Genomic DNA, 27,420 nt, shown 5'->3' on the forward strand with positions numbered 1-27,420 from the left:
TTGGAGTGGCCTAGTCAAAGTCCTAACCTGAATCCTATTGAGATGCTGTAGCATGACCTTAAAAAGGTGGTTCATGCACGAAAACCCTCCACTGTGGCTAAATTACAGCAATTCTGCATAGATGAGTGGATTAAAATTCTTCCACAACGCTGTAACAGACTCATCAAGCGTTTGCAATAACTTGCGATTGCAGTTGTTGCTGCTAAGGGTGGCCCAACCAGTTATTAGGTTTAGGGGGCAAACACTTTCACATAGGGCCATGTAGTTTTGGATTTTGTTTTCCCTCAATAATAAAAACCTTCATTTAAAAACTGCATGTTGTGTTCATTTGTGTTCTCTTTTACTAACATTTAAATGAGTTTGATGATCTAAAACATTAAAGTGTGACAACATGCAAAAACAAGAAATCAGGAAGGGGGTAAAGACTTTCACACCACTGTAACAGCTAGCAAAAAACAGTGTTTGTGAAAAACTGATGGACTAAAGGGATTCTGTGACTTATTTTCGAGCAGATTTTTTTGTTTTGTTTTGAATTCGGGGAAGGTTTTAGATTCATCACAGCGGAAAAAAACAAAACGGACTCCCCTGAGGTGGATTTATTTTTGTTACGCTTGAAAAAGTAGGTTGATATGGCAGATCGGGTTTAACGCTCAGATCTGGACATAAGGTCCAAAAAACATCTGCAGGACTTCCATTTATAAAATATAAATATAAAACTGTCTCCAGTGTCCCTGGTATACACTCAAGAACCACCACTTGACCATACATTACATTGATAGCATTCAGAAGACGCCCTCATCCAGGCACGTCAAGTAGAATTTTACTGTCATTCCAATCATATACAGTACAGTACACAGTCAAACGAAACGTTTCCACAGGACCAAGGTGCTGCTTCAGACAACGTAAATTAACAAACAGTATCTACACAAAACTAACTAGGACACTAGAGAAAGTACAAAACATTTAGTGCAAAAAAGAACATCATAAGACAGAGAGACAGTAAACACAGGGACACTGCAGCACCGACCAGATGGATTTGCCTGTACTATGTTGTCCATGTAATACTGTACATGTAAACACGGAATGTTTTACAAGCAAATGTCTATAGCAACTAACAATTATCTGAGAATTTTCCTTTGGAGAACTGAGCAGTTTATGGTTGCAACTGCTGGGATTTGAACTGAGATTAATGCCCAGAAGTGAAGCTGCCTACTCATAAAAGAATAAATATGATTGGGTATATTTTGGGCTTTGAAACACCAAAAAACTTTCTTTCGGCTTCTCCCGTTAGGGGTCGCCACAGCGGACCATCTGCATGTTTGATTTGGCACGTTTTTACGCTGGATGCCCTTCCTAACGCAACCAGCACTAAGAGTGCACTGGCTTGTGCAACCCGAATGGCTGGGGTTGGTTCCCTGAACGGGGATTGAACCCGGACAGCAGCGGTGAGAGCGCCGCATCCTAACCACTAGACCACCAGGGAACCTCTTTGAAACACCAAAAAAGAGAAAAAAAATACACAGACTTTAACCCAGAGACTGAACTGAACTCTGTTGACCAGATTGAGGCATCTCACAAGGTGGGAGATGTGTACATCCTGGCGGTGTCCCGACGTGTCGTACTGAATATACACTGCTACATTTGCTTCTTTGCATCTTTATAGCTATCGTCATTGTAAGGTAAAAAGAAAAACGTTAATCAAACCATTGTAACTCGGGGACTCCATGTACACACAAACATTTTATATATTTTATATATATATATAAATAATGTAATTGTGAGTTTTGTATTTTTTTTTTCAGTGCTAAATCTTAGTCCTCCCTGGGGACTTGCATCTTTTGTGGCTGTTGTGAGACCAAATTTCCCCTTTGGATTAATAATGAACTCTACTACACATGAAGTAAATGAAATAGTAGCATTTTAACAGAATGAGCTGTCTCATCTGAAGAAAGCATTCTGCAGGAAGAAAGGTCCAACGTAACCCTGATTTGTTAGAGATTGGACACTAGAGATTAGATTATTAATTTTGGGGAGATTTTCAGAGAAAATGCACTACTTATAAAAATGGTTGTATGCTTCAGTTTAAAGTCAAACGTACTGCATATGTTATACCTGGATAGTATTTTTTTTGTAAAGACTACAAACTGTGGGCTGACTATAAAAAAATATTGTCAGAGTCAAATAATCCTGATACTGAATGAAAAGATTACTCAAAAATTCAAAATTGTTCAATCCAAACATGGCACATTATACTTCTTTGACTAATTGTTTTCATGGTAGACCTCTCTCTCTCTCTCTCTCTCTCTCTCTCTCTCTCTCTCTCTCTCTCTCTCTCTCTCTCTCTCTCTCTCTCTCTCCTCCCTCCCTCCCTCCCTCCCTCCCTCCCTCTCTCCCTCTCTCCCTCCCTCCCTCCCTCCCTCCCTCTCTCCCTCTCTCCCTCTGTCCTCTGACTAAAACATTTTCTAGCCAGACAAAATGTCCTTGAAAGCCTGTGAGCCGAAAGCGCTTCTCCTCAGCGCCTGTAATTTATACGTTAAATGAATTAGCCATATCACTCACCAGCCAATCATCAAGCTCACCTCGGACTAGATTAATTTGCATTTTAATCCGACACTGTGACGTTAATTGTCTCCTTGCCGTCTCGCTAAATGACTCGATATGTCACAGTGAACTTTTGATGGCTAAAGTCACGAACAAGTGCCGTTTCCTGTACACGCCGAGATGCCTTCTGGCTCATGAAGGACACGGCTGATACGGGCGAGCTTTACAGAGACAAGTTTTCACTAGGCCTATAACTGCTGCAGTTAGACTACAAAATACCGTCCTATAAATGATGTGCTAAACAAGCAATGAACTTTTAATTCTTAGGAATGTTCAGACATGGTGTCATGTAATGTAATAATGATAAAAACAAGAGTGGATGCAAGTGTGACTAACTTTCTTAGTGAAAGAAGTGCAAACAACACAAGCAAATGTAAAAAAAAAAGTTCAGGAGTTTAGTGGTTAAGGCATTGGACTCTGGATTTAAAAGGTTACAAGTTCAAATACCAGCACCACCAAGCTGCCACTGCTGGGCTCTTGGTCCTTGAGCAAAGCCTTTAACCCTCAGCTGCTCAGTTGTAAATCACTCTGGATAAGGGCGCCTGCCATAAATGTGAAAGTACATAGTTCATAAAGGTGTGGTGGGCTGTGGAAAACAAAACTGTACATAATCCTGATATATTGGATTTCAAATGTAAAAAAGAAATAAAGAACAAAAAAAAACAGACTCTCAGACTCTGTTAATAATGTACTAAATATAAAACATGCATTTTCCAAGTAAAGGTCTTGGTAAAGGTAAAGTAAAGGTAAAGGACTCATAGACTACAGGCTACATCTGCACACACAGACACCCTTTTAAAAATGTAAATAGCATGTGCCCTGTCTACTTCTGCAGGTCTCTGCATGTGCATTGGCTTCCATGTTAACATGAGGTTTAATGGTTAAGGCTCTGGGTTTCTGGTCAGGAAGTCTGTGGCTTGAGTCCTTAAGCGAGACCCTTTAATCTCTCTGCTCTGGGGCATTGTATCATAGCTGACCCTAGGTTCTGACCCAGGTCCTAACAAGCTAGGATATGCAAAGTATGAATTACACTTTAAACATGCACACACTTTTGTTTCTTGCATTGTGCATGTAGTAACTTATGTAAATTGTTGTATTATGCAAATTATGTATGTAAATTATTACAATTCTCACTTACAGCATTTGGCAGACTCCCTTATCCAATACGACTAACAATGATCTAATTCATACACCTGAGCAGTTGAGGGTTAAGAACCTTGTACAAGGGCCCAGCAGTAGCAGCTTGGTGATGATGGGATTTGAACTCATATGATTTAAATTTACATTTGGGGCATTTAGCAGACGCCCTTGTCTAGAGCGACGTACAAAATGCTTTGAGTCTCTAGCAATGAATACATATACACTGGTACGCTAGATTACAATCCTAATATAAATATAACTCTTGAATTCTAAAAAGCAAACTTGGAAAGTGCTAATTTAAATGTTTCAGGAAGAGGTAGGTCTTCAACCTTCGCTTGAAGATAGCCAGGGACTCCACTATACGGACATCTGGGGAAAGTTTATTCCACCACCATGATCTTTTGAGCGGAAGCCCAACATCTTAACCACTGAGCTACTCTCTTTCTCAAGTCCTTTAGAATTAATGCTATAGGCAGCTGGGACGAGTCAGAGTAAGAATTTCACTCTATCATGTAACTTTGATCTTTATTATCTGAACCACTGGAACTACTATTTCTAGATCGGTGCTTTGTTAATATCTTAAGTGTGATTTTTTTCCAACTGTACACCAGCATTAAAAATGGTGTAAATTTGATACATATCATATTGATGATATCAAGATACATATTGATTGACAATAGCAAAAATATCAAAACATGAATTTGGGCCATTCACACCAGCAAATCTAGCAGCCTGTTCACAACAGAATCCCACCTAAATCACTGCATACACCATGTCCCTATGGGACGCCCTTGCCTGAGGAGACAACACACCAAGAATCCACACAATCCATGGTTGCTTTTTAGCCCTTGAGAGCACCGAGCTATCAAGCTACTTCATTCATCGCTCTAGAGAACAAAAATATTCACTGAGAGCATGAAGAGGATTAACAAACACTGAGAAAACACACAACAAAAACCCAACCAAAACCCACCCGTTAAACTATTCAGTTGTAACCCTTTTACTCCAACCAATCCTACCCTTACACGACTACCATATACAGTAAAACCTCCATACCAGTGACCTTGACACTCGCGACCTCGATAGTTTGCGAATTTTCATTTGGAACCATTTGGACTTGTGGTGGTCCGCGAGAAGCTGCGAGCGCCTCGAAAGCCTGGAGAAACATTTCGAAACAGTGTTTGTACTAATAAATGACATAAAAATGTTCTAAAAAATATTTGAATATTGTATTATTAATTTAAAGTAGTAAATAAAACAAGTAATTCACACTTTGTTGAGTTTACAGTACATGTTCAATTCCCCTTGAAAAACGGAATTAGCTATTAAAATATACTATAAAATGTATATTATTGTCACGGATAGACCAGGCGTCGGAAACCGGGAGTAAAATCAAACGTCTTTTATTGGTCTAAACATGCAAACACACCGAGAGCTTGAGAAGAGACTGTAGCAAAATGGCACACTTAACTTAGAAGCGTAGCCAGGAGCATGGAAGCATGGAAGCACAGGGAACAAGAGAGGTAGGAAGTCTGGGTGATCTATGGTTGTAACTGGTAGATCGGACAGTGAGCGAAGGGGAATAGGGACCTTATAAAGGGGACAGGTAAATAAAGGACAGGTGTAGGTGATTAGTGAAAGGGAGAGGCTAAACGAGAGTGTGCACATTGGAGGGAGGCATGACTGGTGGTTCTCTGACAATTATATTATAATGTCATAAAATACTGATTTTATTTGCTTAGTAACAGCTAAAATGTATTATAATTCTTATTGACTGATTAAATGTAAGAGTCTCTATGCATCTTAGTCTGTAGTAACGGCATTCTGTTCTTTTGTATACTGTGTATGTGGAATAATGTCTAGAGGTGTTTCGAAAATATGGCTTTATAAAAGGTATAAGATGCCCATAAGAGGTAAAAGATCTATTTAAACTTATTGAAAAAGACTGATCTCCATCACTGCTGTAAACTGACCACCACACAGGATATAAAGAATATCAAACATTTTAATATTCAACTTTCCACAGTAGTCCTTTACTTTTAGTACTTTACTGAAGTATTGCCATTTAGGGAGACTTTTACTTTAACTTCACCACATTTTAAAGTCAAATATTTTACTTTTTTTTGTGAAATCAGTTGTTCCTTTTAATTGCGCAATTTTTTTAATAGTTAAAAAGAATGTTTTGGGCTCATAATCATTGTAATAGAAATCAATCAGTGTTTGATTTATTAAGTGAGACTAGCATTAGACTGGCGTGCTAATAGTAACCAAGTCTTTTCACATAATCTGAGTTGATTAAACAAGGAGTCTTGTGGCAAAAATGATCATATGAACATTATAGCCATAATATAAAATAATTCATAGTACTTAATACGGAAATACTTGTGAAGGCAAATATTTTGTACTTTGACTGGAGTCATATTTTTTAGGTGGTCTAGTGGTTAGGATGCGGCGGTCTCACCGCCACGCCCGGGTTCGATTACCAGTCAGGACACCAACCCCAGCCATTAGGGTTGCACAAGCCAGTGCACCCTTAGTGCCGATTCCAAGCCCGGCTAAATGGGGAGGGTTGCGTTAGGAAGGACATCCAGCATAAAAACGTGACAAATCGAACATGCGGATCTCGAATACGGATGATCCGCTGTGGCGACCCCTAATGGGAGAAGCCGAAAAAAAGAAACTTTTACTGGAGTTATATTTTACCTACCTTCCCGTGGGCTCACCACCTGCAGGAGGGACTGTAAGGGACGGTGCTGTGAGGATTGGGCAGCAGTCGAAGGCGGGGGCCTGCTTAGACTGCTGCCCCCGCGACCCGAATTACGGATAAGCGGGAGAAAATGAATGAATGAATGAATGAATATTTTACCTACCGTATCTCTACCTTAACTCATTTAAGTGGTTTGTATGCTTCAACTACCACTGACAATAACACACTCAGCAATCGTTATCGTTAAAATCCCACCAAAAATTGAGATATTATATTTTTGTCAATATCGCACACCCCTATACACTAGTATCACAGAATCATGTTTCATATTAGCACCATACAGCTGTTTGACTACTTCGATTCACCGCTGTTCATAATAACATATCTGAAGTATCAGCTTGTCGACATCGTGCTCCGGGCGCGACACGCACGGTTCCTGAGCCGACTACTCAACCGCATAATTACACTAATTATAGTCACGCAATCACTGTAATTACCAAGCACATTACACTAATTGCCCTCTTTGCGGGAAAAGATCGACTTCAATCTGGCAACCCTTCATTAGTGCAAAAGAAATGCGCACCCAAGTCCTCAACGCGTTGGATTATTCCACTTAGTAAAAGCGCTCGTCACGGGTCTGAAAGCTGCTCTTATAAATGCTGTTATAAATGGCAATAAGGTGACTAGTATGGCAGGGTGAGGTTATAACTGCGGAAAAAAGCTAAGCGCTTTAATTAGACCTGTGAACAGAATACGTTTTTGCCTCCTGCATCGGATTCCGTCCGATTGTATTAAATTAAAACGGAACAAAAACCAAAATGTCGCTGCCACTACTATTCACATACTTATGTACTTATGTATAATCCTCTTAAAATCTGGAAAGGAATCCCACATACACACACACAATTTAAAATGTGTCCCTTTCATCTTGTTCATTTTCCCATGCAGCCAGTGAACTGTTTCTCTCATCTCTATGCTTCTTATCTATCAAAGCTCTACGACTTCGCTCAGGTGGCCTGAGTGAGATTTCGTGAGTGAAACCTGAACCGGCTCATATGTGTGCATGAAAACACAGTGAGAAGTTCATGAGTCTTGAGAAAGAAGTTAGAAATTACTGCCTACTATCATGTAACTGGAATTAACTGAAGGCTGGATAATGCAGGACCATAAATGACTGGATTTTCAAAGCACATTAAGCGGACATTATTTTTCATTCATAGCCAATGAATAAAAATAGATTGGAATTTGCTGTTATAGGAAAATAATTGATGGTGTGACAACTTTGTTATATTTTATCGGTCGCCCGATATTGGATATCGATCTCGATAGCTAGATTGGATTTTGGCGATAACCAATTAATTAACCCTTTTTTAAAACGAATACTTTTACATTACCTTAAAGATGGTCGTTTAAGCGTGACTGTCTGGATTTATATAAAATGATAACATGATTCCATTTGTAGCATTAACTGAAATTAAGACATGCTTTCAAAGTATTGGTTATTTGCTCATTTTAACATTTACTAACATGTTTTTTTTTTTATTAAGTTAATCTGTTAACTTCAGCAATTGCACTATGAACTAATATGAATGAGGTACGGCGTGCATTCTCACGTGTCGTATCGAAGCGCGGAGACAACCCAATAAAACTATCGGTATGGATGGTTTGCCGATCGTTCCAGCGATCACCAAGATCACTCAAAATCCTCTGTGCTGAAGACTTTCCTGTGTGGTCACACTTTACCTCTGAAATCGCTAATACAGGAAATTCTGTTCAAAGCATACTCAAATAAAAAATTTCATAAATCACAGAAATCCATACAGGGAACCACACCATAAATCCATTTGTGTGACATGCAAGCAGTACGAGTTTCTGTATAAATAGTTAAGGTATAAGGTGCATCAAGGTATTAGAACCAGTTCAATACTATAAATCCAACAGGAACAAATGTTCAAATAAAATGTTATATAAATAGCAGTTTTAACAATGAACACTGTCGAATAGCAGCTTTATAGATGTTCTGAAAGGGTCCCTATAAATTTATCCCTATTGGGTGATCCAGTGCCAACAGAAGAAACCTTAAAAGGAACCAGGCTCAACAGGGACCTCATTCTCATTTTGGTGACACCAAACATCAATTGTTCTATCAACTGGCTAACAGCATTGAATTCCCATAAATTCCTAGTAAGTCTGCAACTTGAAATATTTCCATAATTCCCCAGATGAAGTTACCATGGAAAGTTTTCGGAAATTTACTGTAAATTATCTCCCTCTTTGCAAACCTGTCCATTACTAAATACTCCCAAATATTTTTTAAATCAGGCTGAGATTGAGCTCAGAATAAAGTCTTATAAAACGTATAAAAACTCCTGGAATTTGGATCACCCTTTTTTTCTGTGCATAAAATAATAATTCCCTGTGTCATTTACCTGCTTGGAAAATAAGTATGCACTTTTTTAACAAGTATCTGGCATCTGGTATGTGTGTAGTCAATGTGTGTGCGTTCTGAGTTTGTTTGTTAGCAGTCATCTGGTGGCTGCCACAGCGAACAGACTTCGGCACAGTCAGCTTTGTCCCCCGTGCCCCGGTGGAGCCGGCGTTTTGGAAAATGGCCGGCGAGGACCCCCGTGTGTGATGCAATTACTTCAGCGGCCCACCGCTTATCAATCACACGCTGCGTGCCAAAGAAGCTGCACGGCCACCTGCACTTATTTATTGGAAAATTGTGCGTCATGTGACTGTGTATCCTTCCAAAGTGCATCGTGGTATGTCAGAAGGATATAGAAAAAGTCCTTCAGTCATTTTTATCAGTCTGACCTTGATGATCCGTTCCTGTCCCTTAATCAGATACCGGCCGTGACACTGCAGTCATGACACGAGGGGAGAAGTGTAAGAAGCCCTTTATCCTCTCCTGTATTTTATGCCTTTCATTGATTTCCACTCTGCTCCTCCTGCACCAAAAGAGAGAGATAAATCTCATCACAGCCATCCTTCCCTCAATTTACCAATCTACCAATGTCCAGTCTCCTCCTTCTCCCGCCATCTCCTTGGAGAATGGCTCCTTATCCAATCTGGCTCGATTTCAAGAAAACGGCACTACATTGGCACACCTGTGCCTTCCCGGTTGCCAGGCAGAAGCACCAGCTCACACACAGAGGCATCACATCAATGATGTGTGTCTGTTTCTCTTGGGCTTTTTTTTCTTCGAGGAAAGAAGACGTCTTTGTCGGTGTCTAGAAATGGCAGGACGCCAGTCATAGCTCTCACCAGCTGGCACGCTGGCAGTCTGTTTCCAGGCTTCTCATTACTGTCTCTGGCACCTACACTAGGATTGATGAGACAGAGAGATCTCAGATTTTTTTTTAGCAATTGATTGTCCTGATCCACAAGCTGGGTTGTATATTTACTTTATAACAAGGCAACCTGTCAGAGCATAATCTGGAGAAAACACAGTGTGAGGGCTTGAATTCTCTTTCAAATGGCTGCAGGTTTGTCTTTTTAATCTGTAGGAATCTATCCTAATAACGGATGGGATCGTGTATCAAACATTGAATATAAGTTGTATTCTTTTGCTAGCGCTTTATCCTGGTCAGAGTTTAGGTGGAGCCGAAGTCTATTCCAGGTTTACTTGGTGTGAGATACACTTGGGAATACGCATCATACAAGTTTATATATTTACAAGGGATCGTATTCTGATCACCCTCATTTTCAAGTCATCTGCAAAATAGCCTCAGGAGGTGGAGTATCATATTATAATTAAGCATTAACCCTTAGAGTGGACACAGGAAGTCAGGATTTATTTACTATGCACATCCCATCATAGGCGGGGCGTTTATTTATACACTTATCTCAGCGTTTTAACTAGGGCTGTCATTCGATTATAATATTTAATCGCGATTGTCATGAGTTAACTCGTCATTTTTCGCAACTCAATCGCACATTTTTATGTTCTAAATTTACCTTAAATTAATACTTTTCAAATATTTTATACTCTAATCAACATGGGCATGTAACAAAAGTGGATGCTTTATGCAAATGTAAGTGTATTAATAGTGAAACCAAACTCATCATTGCGCATAAACTATTCTTGTAAATGTTTTAAATTTAGGAAATCATCAGGACACAAACTGAACTTTTTGCTATGTTTCCACACGGACGGTTTTAATTGCCGGATGTGTGCAATCATGCCACCATACCACCCAGGAAATATCACATAAAAACTAAATGGGATTGCAAGCCATTAGAAATTACTGGTGTAGGAGTTGCAGTCTTATTATCTCATTAAGGATTGTGGATTTGTGCATATTGGTTTTTTTTTCCAGAACGCTAAACTTTCCTATCACTTGTATACTGTCAAAGAACCACCAGCCACGCTTTCCTCCAAGGCTCACACTCTCACTCAGCCTCTCCCTGCTCTAATCACCTACACCTGTTCCCCATTTACCTATCCCCTTTATAAGGTCCCCATTCCCCCCTCACTCACCGTCGGATCTACTAGTTGCTATGATAGCTAACCCAGACTTCCGGCTACTCGTGTTCCCCGTACTGCCATGCTTCTGGTGCCGCTTCGGATGAAGCACTCACGAAAAGTCTGTGTTTGCATGTTGAGTATAAATAAAGACGTTCTGTTGTACTTCCGGTTTCTACACCTGGTCTATCCATGACATACACTCCCACCTTCCAGAATTATATCTTCTGAATCTGCAGGTCTTGCCAGTGAATTTTCAAAGGAATTGCAGCCACTGTTGACTTTCTGGCAAATTGACCTGAGACTTTCACTTCGGGAGACTCCACAACTTGCCAAACATTAAAGAAGTTCTTCCACCAAAGACCATTGTTGGGGAACTAATGTTGCCTCCCGCTTGCAATAGCGAGTATTAGAACTCAAGGTGCAAAAATATTAAGCTTTGGACTAGGACTAGATTTAGTACTCTTCATTAAGACTACATTGTTTGAAGTCAAATAAAACCGGACCAATTTGACCCTGTTAATTCAAGTTTGTAAAAATGTCTTTATGAAATCAAACTGAAGAAAGACTTCTGACAGTTTTCGATCTAAGTTGGTGAAAAAAAACATTTTCTTCAGTCATTTTAGGCACTCTGTGGCTCATGTGCTCACTTTAGCTGGGTCATAACCGCTAGAACACATCTGACATTTAGTCTCTAAATCACTGTCAGACCTCAGTATTGCCAATACAATAATTTCTTCTGAGGTACGAAGCTGTGGATTTGACAATGTAGTTCTCCTCTTTGCCATTCCAGATAAAGTCGTGCCAGCGGACATAATTTTCCATTCAGGCACAAGGGCTGCATACAAATTGTCTACATACAAGGTCATCCCACTCTTTATCAATGTTTGACAAGGGTTATACAAACACTGTGTCCTCTAAGTAACTCTGACATTTTTTCTTTTGGACTTTTTTCTTATTATTATTTGTTTGCACTTACGTATATAAAATATTTTTTTTAAGTAGTTAAAATTAGGGCCTGCATATAGAATTGCACAACAGCAGTCAGATACCTTTATCCAGAGCAATGTCTCATTTGAACAACTGAGCGGCTAAGTTGTTGGTGGGCTGGGATTTAAACTCACAACCTTCGGATCGATAGCCCAATATCGTAAAAAACTGATCTACCACTTCTTAGGAGGATCTTCGGTAGAACAACTTTTATTACAGATAGATGATCGCTAGAACACGGACCACACTGGACTTTTTGGACATTTTTAAAGACATCCTGCCACTGCCCTCAAAGCAGAAAATGATTCTCGATCCTGAGAGCTTCATGCTACTGCTTGTGGCTTGATCGAATGCTTGTCTTCTTCTTCTTCTTCTTCTTTCGGCTGCTCCCATTAGGGGTCGCCACAGCGGATCATCCGTCTCCATACCACCCTGTCCTCTATATCTGCCTCTTTTACACCAACTACCTGCATGTCTTCCCTCACCACATCCATGAACCTCCTCCTTGGCCTTCCTCTTTTCCTCCTACCTGGTGGCTCCATCTTCAGCATTTTTCTACCAATATAATTCATGTCCCTTCTCTGCACATGTCCAAACCATCTCAATCTCGCCTCCCTCACCTTGTCACCAAAACATCCTACATGTGCTGTCCCTCTAATAAACTCATTTCTAATCTTGTCCATCCTCGTCACTCCCAATGAAAACCTTAACATCTTCAGCTCTGCTACCTCCAGCTCCACCTCCTGTCTTTTACTCAATGCCACTGTCTCTAATCCATACAACATCGCAGGTCTCACCACAGTCCTATAAACTTTCCCTTTCATTCTTGCAGATACTCTTCTATCACAAATCACTCCTGTCACTCTTCTCCACCCACTCCACCCTGCCTGCACTCTTTTCTTTACTTCCCTAACACACTCTCCATTACTTTGCACTGTTGACCCCAGGTACCTGAACTCCTCCACCTTCTCCACCTCTTCTCCCTGCAACCGCATCACTCCACTGCCCTCCCTCTCATTCACACACATGTACTCTGTCTTACTCCTACTGACTTTCATTCCCCTTCTCTCCAGCGCATATCTCCACCTCTCCAGGCTCTTCTCAACCTGCTCTCTACTCTCACCACAAATCACAATATCATCTGCAAACATCATAGTCCAGGGAGACTCCTGTCTGACCTCATCCGTCAACCTGTCCATCACCACTGCAAACAGGAAAGGGCTCAGGGCCGATCCTTGATGCAGTCCAACCTTCACCCTGAACCAGTCTGTCGTACCTACTGCACACTTTACTGCCGTCACACTGTCCTCATACATGTCCTGCACCACCCTCACATACTTCTCTGACACACCTGACTTCCTCATACAATACCACAACTCCTCTCTCGGCACCCTGTCGTACGCTTTCTCTAAATCCACAAATACACAATGCAGCTCCTTCTGTCCTTCTCTATACTTCTCCATCAACATCCTTAAAGCAAATAAGGCATCTGTGGTGCTCTTCCTCGGCATGAAACCATACTGTTGCTCACAGATGGTCACCTCTTCTCTCAACCTGGCTTCCACTACTCTTTCCCATAACTTCATGGTGTGACTGATCAACTTAATTCCCCTGTAGTTACTGCAGGTCTGCACATCTCCCTTATGCTTAAAGATCGGTACCAGCACACTCCTTCTCCATTCCTCAGGCATCCTCTCCCCTTCCAGAATCCTGTTAAACAATCTGGTTAAAAACTCCACTGCCATCTCTCCTAAACATCTCAACGCTTCTACCGGTATGTCATCTGGTCCAACCGACTTTCCATTCTTCATCCTCTTAATCGCTGCTCTCACTTCCTCCTTACTAATCCTATCTACATCCTGCTTCACCAACTCCACATCCTCCAACCTTCTCTCTCTCTGATTTTCCTTATTCATCAGCTGCTCAAAATACTCCCTCCATCTTCTCAACACACTCTCCTCACTAGTCAACACATTTCCCTCTCCATCCTTTATTGCTCTAACTTGCAGTACATCCTTCCCAGCTCGGTCCCTCTGCTTGGCCAATCGGTATAAATCCTTTTCTCCTTCCTTAGTGTCCAACCTCTTATACAGTTCCTCATATGCCTTTTCCTTGGCTTTCGCCACATCCCTTTTAACCTGCTGCCGCATCTCCTTGTACTCCTGCCTACTTTTCTCATCACTCTGTCGATCCCACTTCTGTTTTGCCAACCTCTTTCCCCTAATGCTCTCCTGCACTTCCTCATTCCACCACCACGTCTCCTTGTCTTGCTTTCTATTTCCAGATGTTACACCAAGTACTTTTCTAGCTGCCTCCCTCATCACTCCTGCAGTAGTTGCCCAATCCTCCGGCACCTCTTCACCACCACCGAGCCCCTGTCTGACCTCTTCCCTGAACCTCACACTACACTCTTCCTCCTTCAGTTTCCACCATCTTATTCTTCTTTCAAACCTTACTTTCCTCCTCTTCTTCTTCGCCTCCAAAACCATCCTACAGACCACCATCCGATGCTGTCTAGCTACACTGTCCCCCGCCAACACCTTACAGTCTCCAATCTCCTTCAGGTTGCATCTCCTACACAGAAGATAATCCACCTGTGTGCACCTTCCTCCACTCTTATACGTCACCCTATGATCCTCCTTCTTCTTAAAATACGTGTTCACCACTGCCATTTCCATCCTTTTAGCAAAATCTACCACCATCTGCCCTTCCACATTCCTCTCCTTAAAACCATACCTACCCATCACCTCCTCATCACCTCTGTTCCCTTCACCTACATGCCCATTAAAGTCTGCCCCAATCACCAATCGTTCTTTCCTAGGTACACCATCTACCACTTCATCTAATTCACTCCAGAATCTTTCTTTCTCCTCCATCTCACAGCCAACTTGTGGAGCATAGGCACTGATGACATTTATCATCATCCCTTCAACTTCCACCTTCACGATCATCACCCTATCAGAAACTCTCTTCACCTCCACTACACTCTTACTGTACGCTTCCTTCAGAATCACCCCTACACCATTTCTCTTCCCATCCACACCATGATAAAACAGTTTAAACCCACCTCCAATGTTCCTGGCCTTACTCCCGTTCCACTTGGTCTCCTGAACACACAACACATCTACCTTTCTCCTCTCCATCATATCAGCTATCTCTCTCCCTTTACCCGTCATAGTACCAACATTTAAAGTACCAACCCGAACCTCTACTCTCCTACACTGCTCCTTTTCCTGCCGTCTCTGTAGACGTCTTCCTCCTTTCCTTCTCCTCCTTCGGCCAACAGTAGCCCAATTTCCACCGGTACCCTGTCGGCTAACGATACCTGTGGCGGTCGTTGTTAACCCGGGCCTCGACCGATCCGGTATGAAATTCTCATTTGTGATCCGCATATTTGATTTGGCACATGTTTTACGCTGGATGCCCTTCCTAACGCAACCCTCCCCATTTACCCGGGCTTGGGACCGGCACTAAGAGTACACTGGCTTGTGCCCCCCTAATGGCTGGGTTGATCGAATGCTTGTCTACCAATCAAAAACCATTTCCAAACACAAAAATAAATATAAAAACAAAAAACACAAACATAAAACAATAAGTAAATAAATAAAAATGTTTTATGTGATGTGTGTACTATTGTGTGGTAGCAAAACGTTTCGAGACTAATGGTGCTAACAGGTGCTGTTCCGACCAAGTGCAAGTTAGAACAAAGAGCAAATATGAAATTCTGCGTGAAACTGGGCAAATCTTCCAGAGATGTTTGACATGACATATGTTTAACATCCAGGACACATTCCAGAAGTGGAGGCACACTGGGGGCGCTGTATCGCTGTGCAAGGGGCCTATTTTGAATGTGATAGTGTGTAAACATAGATAAATAAAGTATTTTCTTGAAAACAGAGATAATCTTAAAACTTTGATACCACCTCGTTTATATCAAAAAAGGACATATGACATATTTTGCTCCTATTTGTTACATCCTATGTAGTGAGTGCATGTAGTTACTAGTTGAGTGCATGGTAGATGGTGGACTGATTGCCATGATGGTTTGGAGAAGATTTGAAGCCAGTCATCTTTGGTTCAGTTGCCTTTAATCTTTCAAGAAAAGAACTGCAATGGATCTCGAAATCAACATTTTTTTCCATAATGTTTCATAGCAAGAGTTTTTTGTTTGAAGTCCCAAAGACATAAGCCTAAAACCCCATGAGTGAGCGTCCTGTTGCTAGGAATATGACTTGAACAGGAAAACATGCCTCTGCCCTCAAAGGCAAATTTGATTTCCATTCTCAAGATCCTGAGAGCTTCACCCTACTGCTTCTGGCTTGATCAATAGCTTGTCTCTTAAAAAAAAGAAAAACAGAGCGTGTCGGAGCAGCAGGGATCGCGCGGCGCTACGTAAACTATTAACGCGGATGCTAATCCCTGTATATGATCACAGTTTTAGGAGAAAAACATCAGCACGTACTGACTCTCTGGCTCTCTGTAATGAATCACAGGCTCTGGCTGGCAGTTTAAGCACCGTTTCAGGCTACAGGTGGTTTCACCTGACTGAGTGACATCATTAGCCTGTCTCCGAGTGCCGATGTGATGGATCGCGCAACGCACAGGGGACGCAACACACACAAACCCACGTGCACGCGCCGGCGAAAAGACAGCAGCTGTCTCCGGATCTGCCGTGTCAAAGGCAAACATGTTCCTTTCTCGTGAAGTGCATGCTCCTTGCACAGAGAAGAAGCACTGAAGCCTTTGCCCTCTCCTTTTTCCACTCTCTCTCCGTCTAGTTTGGAGAAATCTGTGGCATGTCGAGGCGCCGACAGTAAATCAGAGAGAGAGAAAATAAAGGCGGACGGGTGGCAGTTTAAAGCGAGGGGACGCCTTCATCCGTATCACATCTGCATGACAATGCTTTTGCCTGGAGGACGACGACGACGTTCGGCGCCTGCGCGTTTATCAAACGCTCCCTGTCACACCGACACAATCCTTCTGCCTCCTGCTACTTCTGTCATCCTCATTCACTTCCACTTCTGCAGAAAATTCATCAAACGTGCTTCGCTGGCACGCTCGAAAGCAAACGCAGCCGAAAGCGATACCGCTCAAGATTGCCGAGAAGAAATTCAAAGCCGCCTCAATCCGAAAAATATTCCTTTTCACGTCACCTGAACACAGAGTGAATTTTATTATGGAGTTTTTCTCAGTCCTACTGAATGCAGCTGCTGACCTGAACCGTGCAAACGTACCTTTCCTGTGTCCGCTCTCCTTCTGGATTCTTCTCACCGCACGGAGACCCTCCTCCTCCTCATTGCCTGCTAGCAAAGTAAAAAGTAAACAACCAAATAAATAAATTAATGCTAAATAGATGAATAGGTAAAGTACTAATAAAGCAAAAATCAATAAATGCTTAAAAAAAAAATTTCAGGAAAAAAAAAAAAAAAAGGTACGAAATAAATAAATAAACAATTACCAAAATAATGTTACTGAAAAAAATGACAAAAACAAAAAAGTTAAAAAAAAAAAAAAAAAAAAAGATTTTTCCCTAAATGCTCCATTTAATTATAGCAAACTTCCAAACATTGAAATTAGGAATACATGAAATTTTTATACATTTTATAAAAAAAAAAAATATTAAAATACAAATCAAATTTGCAGTAAATAAATGATAAATAAATATAATAAGTAAATAAATAATATTCAAATTTGAACAGAAAGAAGAAAAAAAATGTGAAACAATAAACCTGCAACAAAGTGAATAAATAATACTAATTAAAATTACATATGATAAATGTAAAAATAAAGGAATTACGACATTTGAATGTATATGTTCCTATGCAAGTGAGTGTATGTAGTTATTAGATAAGTGGATCGTAAATCTATGGTAAATGGTGGACAGTTTGCCTGAAGGTTTAGAGTCAGTAATCTTTCCATGTTTGGTTCAGGTGCCTTTAATCTCTTAAGAAAAAACCTGCATTGGATTTTGAAATCAATCATTTTTTCCATAACACATTATTTTTTTTTTTTTTTTGTGAAGTCCCAGGGTGAGCTTCCTGTTGTTAGGAATATGACTAGAACATAAAAATCCTTACTGAACCCTCTTCCGCTCTCTCTCTCTCTCTCTCTCTCTCTCTCTCTCTCTCTCCATTTCAATAAACAGGTGAGAAAAGGAAATAAATGTGTTCTAGCTGAATTTCTACAATCATTTTCTCCTCCTGCTACAAAAAAAAATTCTACAAAATAACTATCAGATGTGTATAACGGCAGTATTTTCCGTTTCTTTATTCCTTTTTGATGTATTTACTTGTCATATTGTTAGACCTGGGAACTGACCTGTACAAGATATGAGTAGTGGATGTACATAATAGCCTTGAAAAATGATCTCTGAGGTCAGATAGATAAAAATCACTTACACTATAGCAGCTGTAAATCTGAAAGTGCAAATATGCCTTGAATGCTGAAGTTCTGATTAGATCCTGAAGAACATACAAGATTTTACATCTGACTCTTACAACTGCAAACCCCCTTAAGACTCCTTCCAGAAAACGTCTCTGATTCAACAACCGGCCATTTTTACGTCTGTGCTCATTCTGACAGTGAGGGGAAAAAAAATATCAAAGAGTACGGGCTTTTGCAAAAGTATCAATTCTGTCATACTCATTGTTCCCTCTGCACATTACAGATTTTCTCAGTTGCTTTGTGGCGTTTCTCAGATCAGAAATGAAATCAAAACTACTTGTTCAGCCTCCACATCATTTAGTCATTTGTGCTCATCATAAGAACATTTCTTGTTGCTTTGAACAAATTGCGAATGCTTTTGTACATCATTTAATGGATTGTGTACGAGTGTCTGCTGTTTCCTACAGTATCAGTTGTTTATGTTCATGTTGATCTAAATATATTCAACTTTTTTCACCTGAATAGTTTTAACCCCGAAAACATCTCAGCATCAGTTCACTGTTTACGTCACTGAATGCAAAACTGTTAAACCAGTTGTCAACATCTGCAATCTAAAATTTCTATTAAACTTTTTTTTTTGTAAATGTGTTGAATTGATGAATGGTGCCGATGAATCTTGAATGTCACTAATGAAGGCGAGTGAACGACATCAGATCAACCAATAATCAACCAGTTCTCTAAAACAGGTCAAAGGTGAATCTCATGAACCTTCAATTGGAGACAGAATAAAACACAGAATCACAAATTTCTGAAAATGGATGAACAACCGGGAAACGAACGAACACAAATACAGTACAGTAAAAGTGTGAATCCTGTCAATTAATATAAATCAAATATCCAATCAAATAAATACATTTGTGCTGCTGAAATTCATAGACGCCGTAGAGAAGAAATTCATCTTTGTACATTTTCAGTCACTGTGATCCAAACCGCAGTTTATATCAAGAAATCCTGAACCCGTGTGCCGTCATACTGCAACACGACTAAAGATTTTGACGACCATCATTTTGAGCACCAGTTATTCTCATGCCACTGAAATGTGAATTGTCACAAATACATACAAACGAGTGATTAACTAAGGATTTTGAGAAAAGTACAGGCTTTGGCAAGAAATCCATTGTGTTCTCCTGTTTGTATAAATTATTTAAAAAATGATTTGAGAAATGCTGCAAAGCAACTGAGAACAAAAACTGTAACTCGCCTCTCGTTCAACTAGCAACACAGCTAATTAATGCTAACAAACCGCTCTATCGTTGATCAGGTGAGAAAGTTTAATACTTGAGGGCACAATTTTAAATTTGGTACATAGACAATATTGAGTGGCTGTAAGACCTCACTCTGAAAATTCAAAACCAGGACTAGCCACAGTCAATTTAAAATTTCAGATCTAGTCCAAGTCAATATTAAACCCAGATAAATCATTTAAAGGCTAGTTAGCATCATTTGTGGAAGTAGGACTTGTTTCGATCCAGTCTTCTAAGCCAGAGTCCAATTTTCTAAGCCTGTATAAAAACAGGGACGAGTACAAATGCCTATAAGTTCATTAGAAGTCCAAGTCAAAACCTAAAACATCATGAAAGCGCACTTGTGTCCTACAGCGCTACGATCGGCTACATAGCTAGCTGCTAATCATGCTAATATCAGTTAATGCTGAAGGTCATGAATGAATTCTTTGCTTGTAATCACAGGTGGTTTAATATGCAGGTGTTTCTTTGGTCGTGGGGGGAAAAAAAAAGCCTTTTAGGATTTTTTTGTTCAGCGTCCACCATCCAGTCCCGATCTACTAAAACTGTTCCCCTAAAAGCACACAGGGCACTGTGAAGTGGAGACGCCACATCTATGACACACTTATCTGATGTGAGAGACTGTGAGAGTGAACGAGTGCGATGCGTTACCGATGACCACATGCGTGCCCAGGCTCGCCAGGTGTCGAGAAGTTTCATAGCCCATTCCTCTGGCTCCTCCCGTCACTATGGCAACCGTCCCATTCTGTCTGGGTAAAGCTGATCAGGGGGGAGAGAAAAATAGAACATGATTTAGAAAGAAGAAGAAAAAATTGATGCTACCTTTCAGCTTCCTGGAGAAGGACACGGTGCCCAGCTCACTGGGACTTCTGCGAAAGGACCTGGAAAGTGTGTGTGTGTGTGTGTGCGTGTGTGTGTGTGTGTGTGTGTGTGTGTGTGTGTGTGACATTGCATCATTTTTCAGAATGCAGCAGACATCGTCTCAATGACATTTTAAGTTTGTGACACCGAGATTCTGATTCGAATTTTTACTGTTTATATGGAAATTTAATTTCAGGTTTTCTGAAGTTAAATACTTTAGGATGAGACAGAATCTGTATAGTATACATACACTACCTCACAAAAGTAAGTACACCCCTCACATTTCAGCAATCATTTTATTATCTCTTCTCAAGGGACAATACTTGAAATGACACGTGGATATAATTTAGAGGTCAATGTGCAGTAGCAGTAGATTTACTGTCCTCCAAAAATAACTCAACATACAGCCATTATTGTCTAACTAACTGGCAACAAAAGTGAGTTCACCCTCAGTGATAACAGCTGTACATCGTGTAACCGTGCAAAAACACACGTCCTATTCGTCATGTTCATGTTTTTTGTCTGCTTGACGGAACCATACAAATGTGTATCTTGTATTCATTCTGAATTGCAGTTGAGTTTTGCAATCGGATCAGACTGAATATAAATCGTAAGGTTTTAAGGTGTATAGGCGTTACCATGCATATGACTACAACTACTAATTATAATAATAATAATTATAATATTGTGAATGATTATTACCTCTGATTTCCTACATATTTATATTTTTCAATATTTCTGCAGTTTATTTATTTACAGTTTTTCCTCACTTGCGTTGAAGCATTTCTCAAATCGTCCTTAATATTTCTCAAAACAGTTTGTTCATCAAAATCTTTAGTCGTGTTGCAGTATGACGCTGCACGGTTTCAGGATTTCTTGATGTAAACTATGGTTCGAATCACAGAGACTGAAAAGGCACAAAATTTGACTTCCTTCTGTTTGGCGTCTATAAATTTCAGCAGCACAAATGTATTTATTTGATTGGATATTTGATTTATATTAATTGACAGGATTCACACTTTTACTGTACTGTATTAGTGTTCGTTCTTTTCCCGGTTGTTCATCCATTTTCAGAAATGTGTAATTCTGTGTTTTATCTCCAATTGAAGGTTCATGAGATTCACCTTTGACCTGTTTTAGAGAACTGGTTGATTATTGGTTGATCTGATGTCGTTCACTCGCCTTCATTAGTGACATTCAAGATTAATTTGCACAATTCATCAATTCAACACATTTACAGAAAAAATTGTTTAATAGAAATATAAGGTTGACAGATTGACAGCTGGTTTAATCATCTTGCATTCAATGACTTATACAATGATGTAGTATTTAGTAGTTACCTTGAATATTGTGAAACAAAAACAAGGTGCTTTCTTCTGTAATTACACATTATATCAGCTATAAAGGGGTCACCTCTTTCCCAACTTTCTTGGCATTAACACAAATAAAATAAATACAAATCAAATGAATGGAAATTTTTTAAAGCGGTGAAGTTACTGAGTAAATGAAAAGCAAAACAAGCCCTCCCCCATCCTGAAGACTTTCCCACGCTGGAAAACGTACGGACTGTTAATTAGGCGCTGAAACTGGAGACTCCTTCTACGGATGTCAAATTAAAATGATGTCCTGCGTTGTTACCATGGAAATAAACTCATTTGAAAAAGCACATTAATGTAAACCCGTGATTCGAATTATGGCACTACATCTATTATGAGGAAATTCATTAATTAATTAAGGCATTCCGACCGATCGGGTTCAAGGATAAACAACACTCTTGAGCATTGGTGCATCAGCTCAGAGGCAGACGTCTACGAGACGCAAATTAGACCGTGTCCGCAGTCCTCGGAGACAACGTTTCATCAGCGAGGCAAGTCTAAACTCGGTATAAAGAGTGCTCTGTTGTTCAGTGATAATTGGATATCTCACACCGAATCAAAGGACGCAGCGTTGTGTTCTTGGCAAGATCTAAATCTTCTTCTCTGATCTATACCTTTACATGAAACAAACCCTTCCTGCTTCTCTCCTCAGACTAAAGCGTGTGAACAATAGCCTGTTGTGTGACGAGTCAAATCCTCTACATGCCCCCTCACGCTGATCCCAGATCAGTTTCTTCATCCTCAGCCTGCATCCTAACTGCTCTGTGTTGAAAGAAACAAAAAAGCACAAAATGTCACAAAAAGCTGCTTCTCCGTTCGGAGACTTGTGAGTCGGCTTAACTGCGTATTTGGTCTGGATTTGGGTCAGGGGTGGTTCACGCAATAATCGCTACACCGCATTAGGCGTTTTTCTTTTTCCCTTTTACCCTGAATACTGCGCCAAAATCGTTTCACATTGTCTGACCTTCATTTCCCTGTAGAGCTTCATTGAGAGATGAGGAAACAATGCAGAATGAATGAGATTATGTTTCATAAAAATATTTCAACATGACGTCTCGGACATCACTGACTCATTCTTCATCTAGACGACTTTTGGTTTGAATTGCGTTTCCATGGTGATCAGTATGGGGTGATATACTGTAATCTGTTAATAATGTAACAAATCACTTATTATAATTGAGCAAAACAGAGCTATTTACTAAGTGCAGTACTGTAGTTTATAAACTATACTGTATATATGAATGTGGCAGCGAGAATCGCGGTCGAGTCGTGAGTCGAGGGCGGAGCTTACGCTGCTACGAGCAGAACGTAAAATATTATTTACAATTTTGTATCGCTATGGTCAGCGTAAGATCGAAAAAATCTTGAGTTGAACCGTCGAATGTACACGGGACCATCTGTGTATATAATATTATATACATATAAAAGAAACACTAAAACTAAAATATAGTAAAAAAAGATATAGTACCTTTAACAATACTCGAAAGCACAGGACATATCAGCAGAGCACATATATATATATATATATATATATATATATATATATATATATACACACACACACACACACACACACACATACATTCACACACACACACACACACACACACACACACACACACACACACACACACACACACACACACAGTATATAGTTATAATGCAATAGACACAGGACATAAACTGCCTTCATGCCTCAATCACCACTGTCAGCATTTCAGGTATCAGAGACATGCATTATCCTTTATTCATCTTTATTCATTCATTCATCTTCAGTAAGTACTTTATCGTGCTCAAGGTCGCTGCGGATCTCAGGAATAGTCCATCAATAACACCGTGTACTCACTGATACCGGCCAGCTTACATTTACTCAATTCAGTTTTATATCTCAGTTTTGTGCAACAGATTTTCCAATGGAAATTGTCCCATATCAGCTTAACAAAAAAAAGTTCATAAAGTTTTTTATAAAATGTATACGGTTCATGCCTATGAGGTTTTCCCTATTGAGCGAGCCATTGGGGGCCGTGGCAACAGAAGACTCAATGAGATGGTATTGAGAGAAACTCCCACTTATATAAAGGCAATAGTGAACTGAGTCGTTTATAAGGGTGAAAGAAACCAGAGAACCCAGAGAACCCTGAGAACCCTGAGAAAACCTCAGACACGCTGTACACGTATTTATTTGGCGCACAACATCGTGGGGATGTTCTGCTCCTTCCTGTATAACAGTAATCAATAATATACACTTATAAATAAATATATTTACTTATAATCTATATTTCAAATCAGATTTTTACTTTCTTTTTTGGAGAAATGTACAGTATAAGATATAAAGCAATCTCCTTTTATGTACACAATGAAGAATATTGCTAAAAGTAAACCGACCAACAAACAAACAAACAAACAAACAAACAAACAAACAAACAAACAAACAACAGCAAACAAATCACGTGACAATTCGTACTTCTGGACTCTTCAAAAGAAATAGAACAGGAAAGAAGAAAAAACAACTCCAAGGACGGGTTTAAAGCTCTCTAACCTGGTAAAGTGAAGGATCTGTGGAACAGCTGGTAGAGAAGAACTTTGACACCGAACAGATAAACTCTGATGACCGGCAAGATGAAGGCGAACAGCCGCCACATCGCGCAGCGTGACAGCAGCGCCAGCCGGAGAGTGTCTCACTGTCTACAGTCCGACCTGAAGCCGGCTTCGTCCTTAATGATTCCGCTTTAGAGTCATAGTGCACTAGGTAGGGCGTTTAACACGGTAATAGTTACCCTATATAGGGCACGAGTAGAAACACTACAGAGTCTTTTGGGATACTGTTATAAAGGTGGGGATTAAAATAATAATAATAATAATAAAACTTTCTTTTCGGCTTCTCCCGTTAGGGGTCGCCACAGCGGATCCTCCGCACGTTTGATTTGGCACATGTTTTACGCTGGATGCCCTTCCTAACGCAACCCTCCCCAATTTATCCGGGCTTGGGACCGGCACTTAGAGTGGCTGGGGATGGTTCCCTGACCGGGAATCGAACCCGGGCGCAGCGGTGAGAGCGCTGCGTCTTAACCACTAGACCACCAGGGGACCTAATAATAATAATAATAATAATAATAATAATAATAATAATAATAATAATAATAATAATTAACTATGAGAAAGATAGATAGATAGATAGATAGATAGATAGATAGATAGATAGATAGATAGATAGATAGATACTATCTATTAACTTATGTAATAAGTTTCAGTGACACCAAAAAAATTTATAATTTTTTTTACAGATTTTCTCAGTTGCTTTTAGATCAGTAATGAAATTCTCAAAACTACTTGTTCAGCCTCCACATCATTTAGTCATTTGTGCACATCATAAAAATATTTCTTGTTGCTTTGAACAAATTGCGAATGCTTTTGATCATTTAATGGATTGTGTACGAGTGTCTGCTGTTTCCTACAGTATCAGTTGTTTATGTTTATGTTGATCTAAACATATTCTACTGGTTTCACCTGAATAGTTTATATAGTTAATAGTTAAACCAGTTGTCAACATCTGCAATCTAAAATTTCTATTAAACTTTTTTCTGTAAATGTGTTGAATTGATGGATGGTGCCGATGAATCTTGAATGTCACTAATGAAGGCGAGTGAACGACATTCAGATCAACCAATAATCAACCAGTTCTCTAAAACAGGTCAAAGGTGAATCTCATGAACCTTCAATTAGAGACAGAATAAAACACAGAATCACAATTTCTTAAAATGGATAAACAACCGGGAAACGAACGAACACTAATACAGTACAGTAAAAGTGTGAATCCTGTCAATTAATATAAATCAAATATCCAATCAAATAAATACATTTGTGCTGCTGAAATTCATAGATTCCAAACTGAAGAAATTAAACATTGTGTGTATTTTAATAATTGTGACCCAAACCCAAATTGTGATAAAATCATAGCGACAACATGAACAAACATTTTGATGATTTTGTTTGTGAACAATGACGAAGAGACTTTTTCATTCTGATGGGAATGAAATGTTCATCGACACAAATACGTTTGAGAGATGAAATAAGGATTTTGAGAAAAGTACAGTTTGTACAAAATGTTTTGAGAAATGCATTTACTGGTTTGCAAATATTAAGGATGATTCGAGGAAATGCTCCAAAGCAGCTGAGAAAAAAAACTGTAATGCTTTATTTAAATATGTAAAGACATCTAAAATTATTTAGAAATGATTTTAAATATCTGTGAATTGAAATATCCTAATATAACTGTACATTTTATAGTCAGCAATTTATTAGGAACACTACACCTCCTTATTCAGGCAATTATCTAATCAACCTGCAAAAACATGGCAGAACAACTTGTGTTAGAGTTCACATCAATTATCAGAAGAGAGGAAAAATGTGATCTCTGTGTTGACCGAGGTCTGATTGTTGGTGTAAGACATGCTGAGTATTTGAGTTATAACAGTAACAGTCCCTAGAGTTTACACACAATGGTGTAGCAAAAGAAAACAAGCACCCAGTGAGCAGCAGGATGAAGGTGAACTGTTAAAGCGAGATGTCACCTGAGCACGGTCATACGGGTCCGAGCTGCCAGTAAGGTTTCAGTAATTTAGATAACCACTCTGTACAACTGTGGTAAGCAAAAACGCATCTCGAAACACATCAAACTATGAGGTGGCTACAGAGTTATAACACCAGGTGACCACGTCTTCTTGTAACTGTTGTCCGAGAACTAAAAAGCTGAGGCCAAAGTGAGCACATGCTCACTAACACTAGACATGTGAAGACTGGAAAAATGTAGACTGGTCTGATGAATCTCAATTTCTCCTGAGGCACACAGATGGTAGGGTCAGATTCTGGAGCCAACAGAATGGATCAACATGCCTTGTGCCAACAGTCTGGCCTGGTGGAGGTGGTGTAATGGTGGATTTGGTGTAATGGTGAATTTGGCGTAATGGTGGAGGTGATGTAATGGTGGAGATGGTGTAATGGTGGATTTGGCGTAATGGTGGAGATGATGTAATGGTGGAGATGGCGTTATAGTGGATTTGGCATAATAGTGGAGGTGGTGTAATGGTGGATTTGGTGTAATGGTGGAGATGATGTAATGGTGGAGATGGTGTAATGGTGGAGATGATGTAATGGTGGAGATGGTGTAATGGTGGATTTGGCGTAATAGTGGAGGTGGTGTAATGGTGGATTTGGCGTAATGGTGGAGATGATGTAATAGTGGATTTGGTGTAATGGTGGAGGTGATGTAATGGTGGAGGTGGCATAATGGTAGAGATGGTGTAATGGTAATGTAATAAAATGTAAAGAATTAAAGCATGAAAGTGGAAAAATCTGTAGGGATTTCATGACACTATGAAACCACAATGGGCCACAAACTCAAAGGAATGGTTTTAAAATCTTGGCTGTTTCAAAAGTAAAATCAGAGGCTCTACCCTGTTTTAGCATGATAATCCTAATACAGTGTTGGCTGAATTTATGTTCCTTGGTAATACTGTTATTTTTTTATTTATCTACCATGGTTTCTTGGATATTGTTGAATAAACATGACATTGGTGTTATGTATTTATT

The 27,420-nt window shown here is 39.8% G+C and overlaps 1 protein-coding gene across 7 annotated transcripts in view; it reads right to left on the bottom strand.

Annotated features, from left to right (window-relative positions):
- Positions 1–27,420, bottom strand: part of dhrsx (dehydrogenase/reductase (SDR family) X-linked) — a 63,326-nt gene that overhangs the window by 25,120 nt on the left and 10,786 nt on the right. For 2 of the 7 annotated variants that reach the window (XM_083522852.1, XM_083522850.1), the window contains exons 1-3: positions 24,371–24,533; positions 20,246–20,353; positions 17,141–17,206 (exon numbers count right to left, since the gene is read on the bottom strand). In XM_083522852.1, coding sequence (XP_083378978.1) covers positions 17,141–17,206; positions 20,246–20,353; positions 24,371–24,473 — 277 coding nt within the window. In that variant the 5' untranslated portion in view covers positions 24,474–24,533. Of the gene's footprint in view, positions 1–17,140; positions 17,210–20,245; positions 20,354–24,370; positions 24,534–27,420 lie in introns of those variants that run through there. The other 5 variants (XM_083522851.1, XM_083522849.1, XM_083522855.1 and 2 more) reach the window with 4 other exon arrangements.

Source organism: Silurus aristotelis (genome assembly GCF_946808225.1).
Source record: "Silurus aristotelis genome assembly, chromosome: 20".
NCBI lineage: Eukaryota > Metazoa > Chordata > Actinopteri > Siluriformes > Siluridae > Silurus > Silurus aristotelis.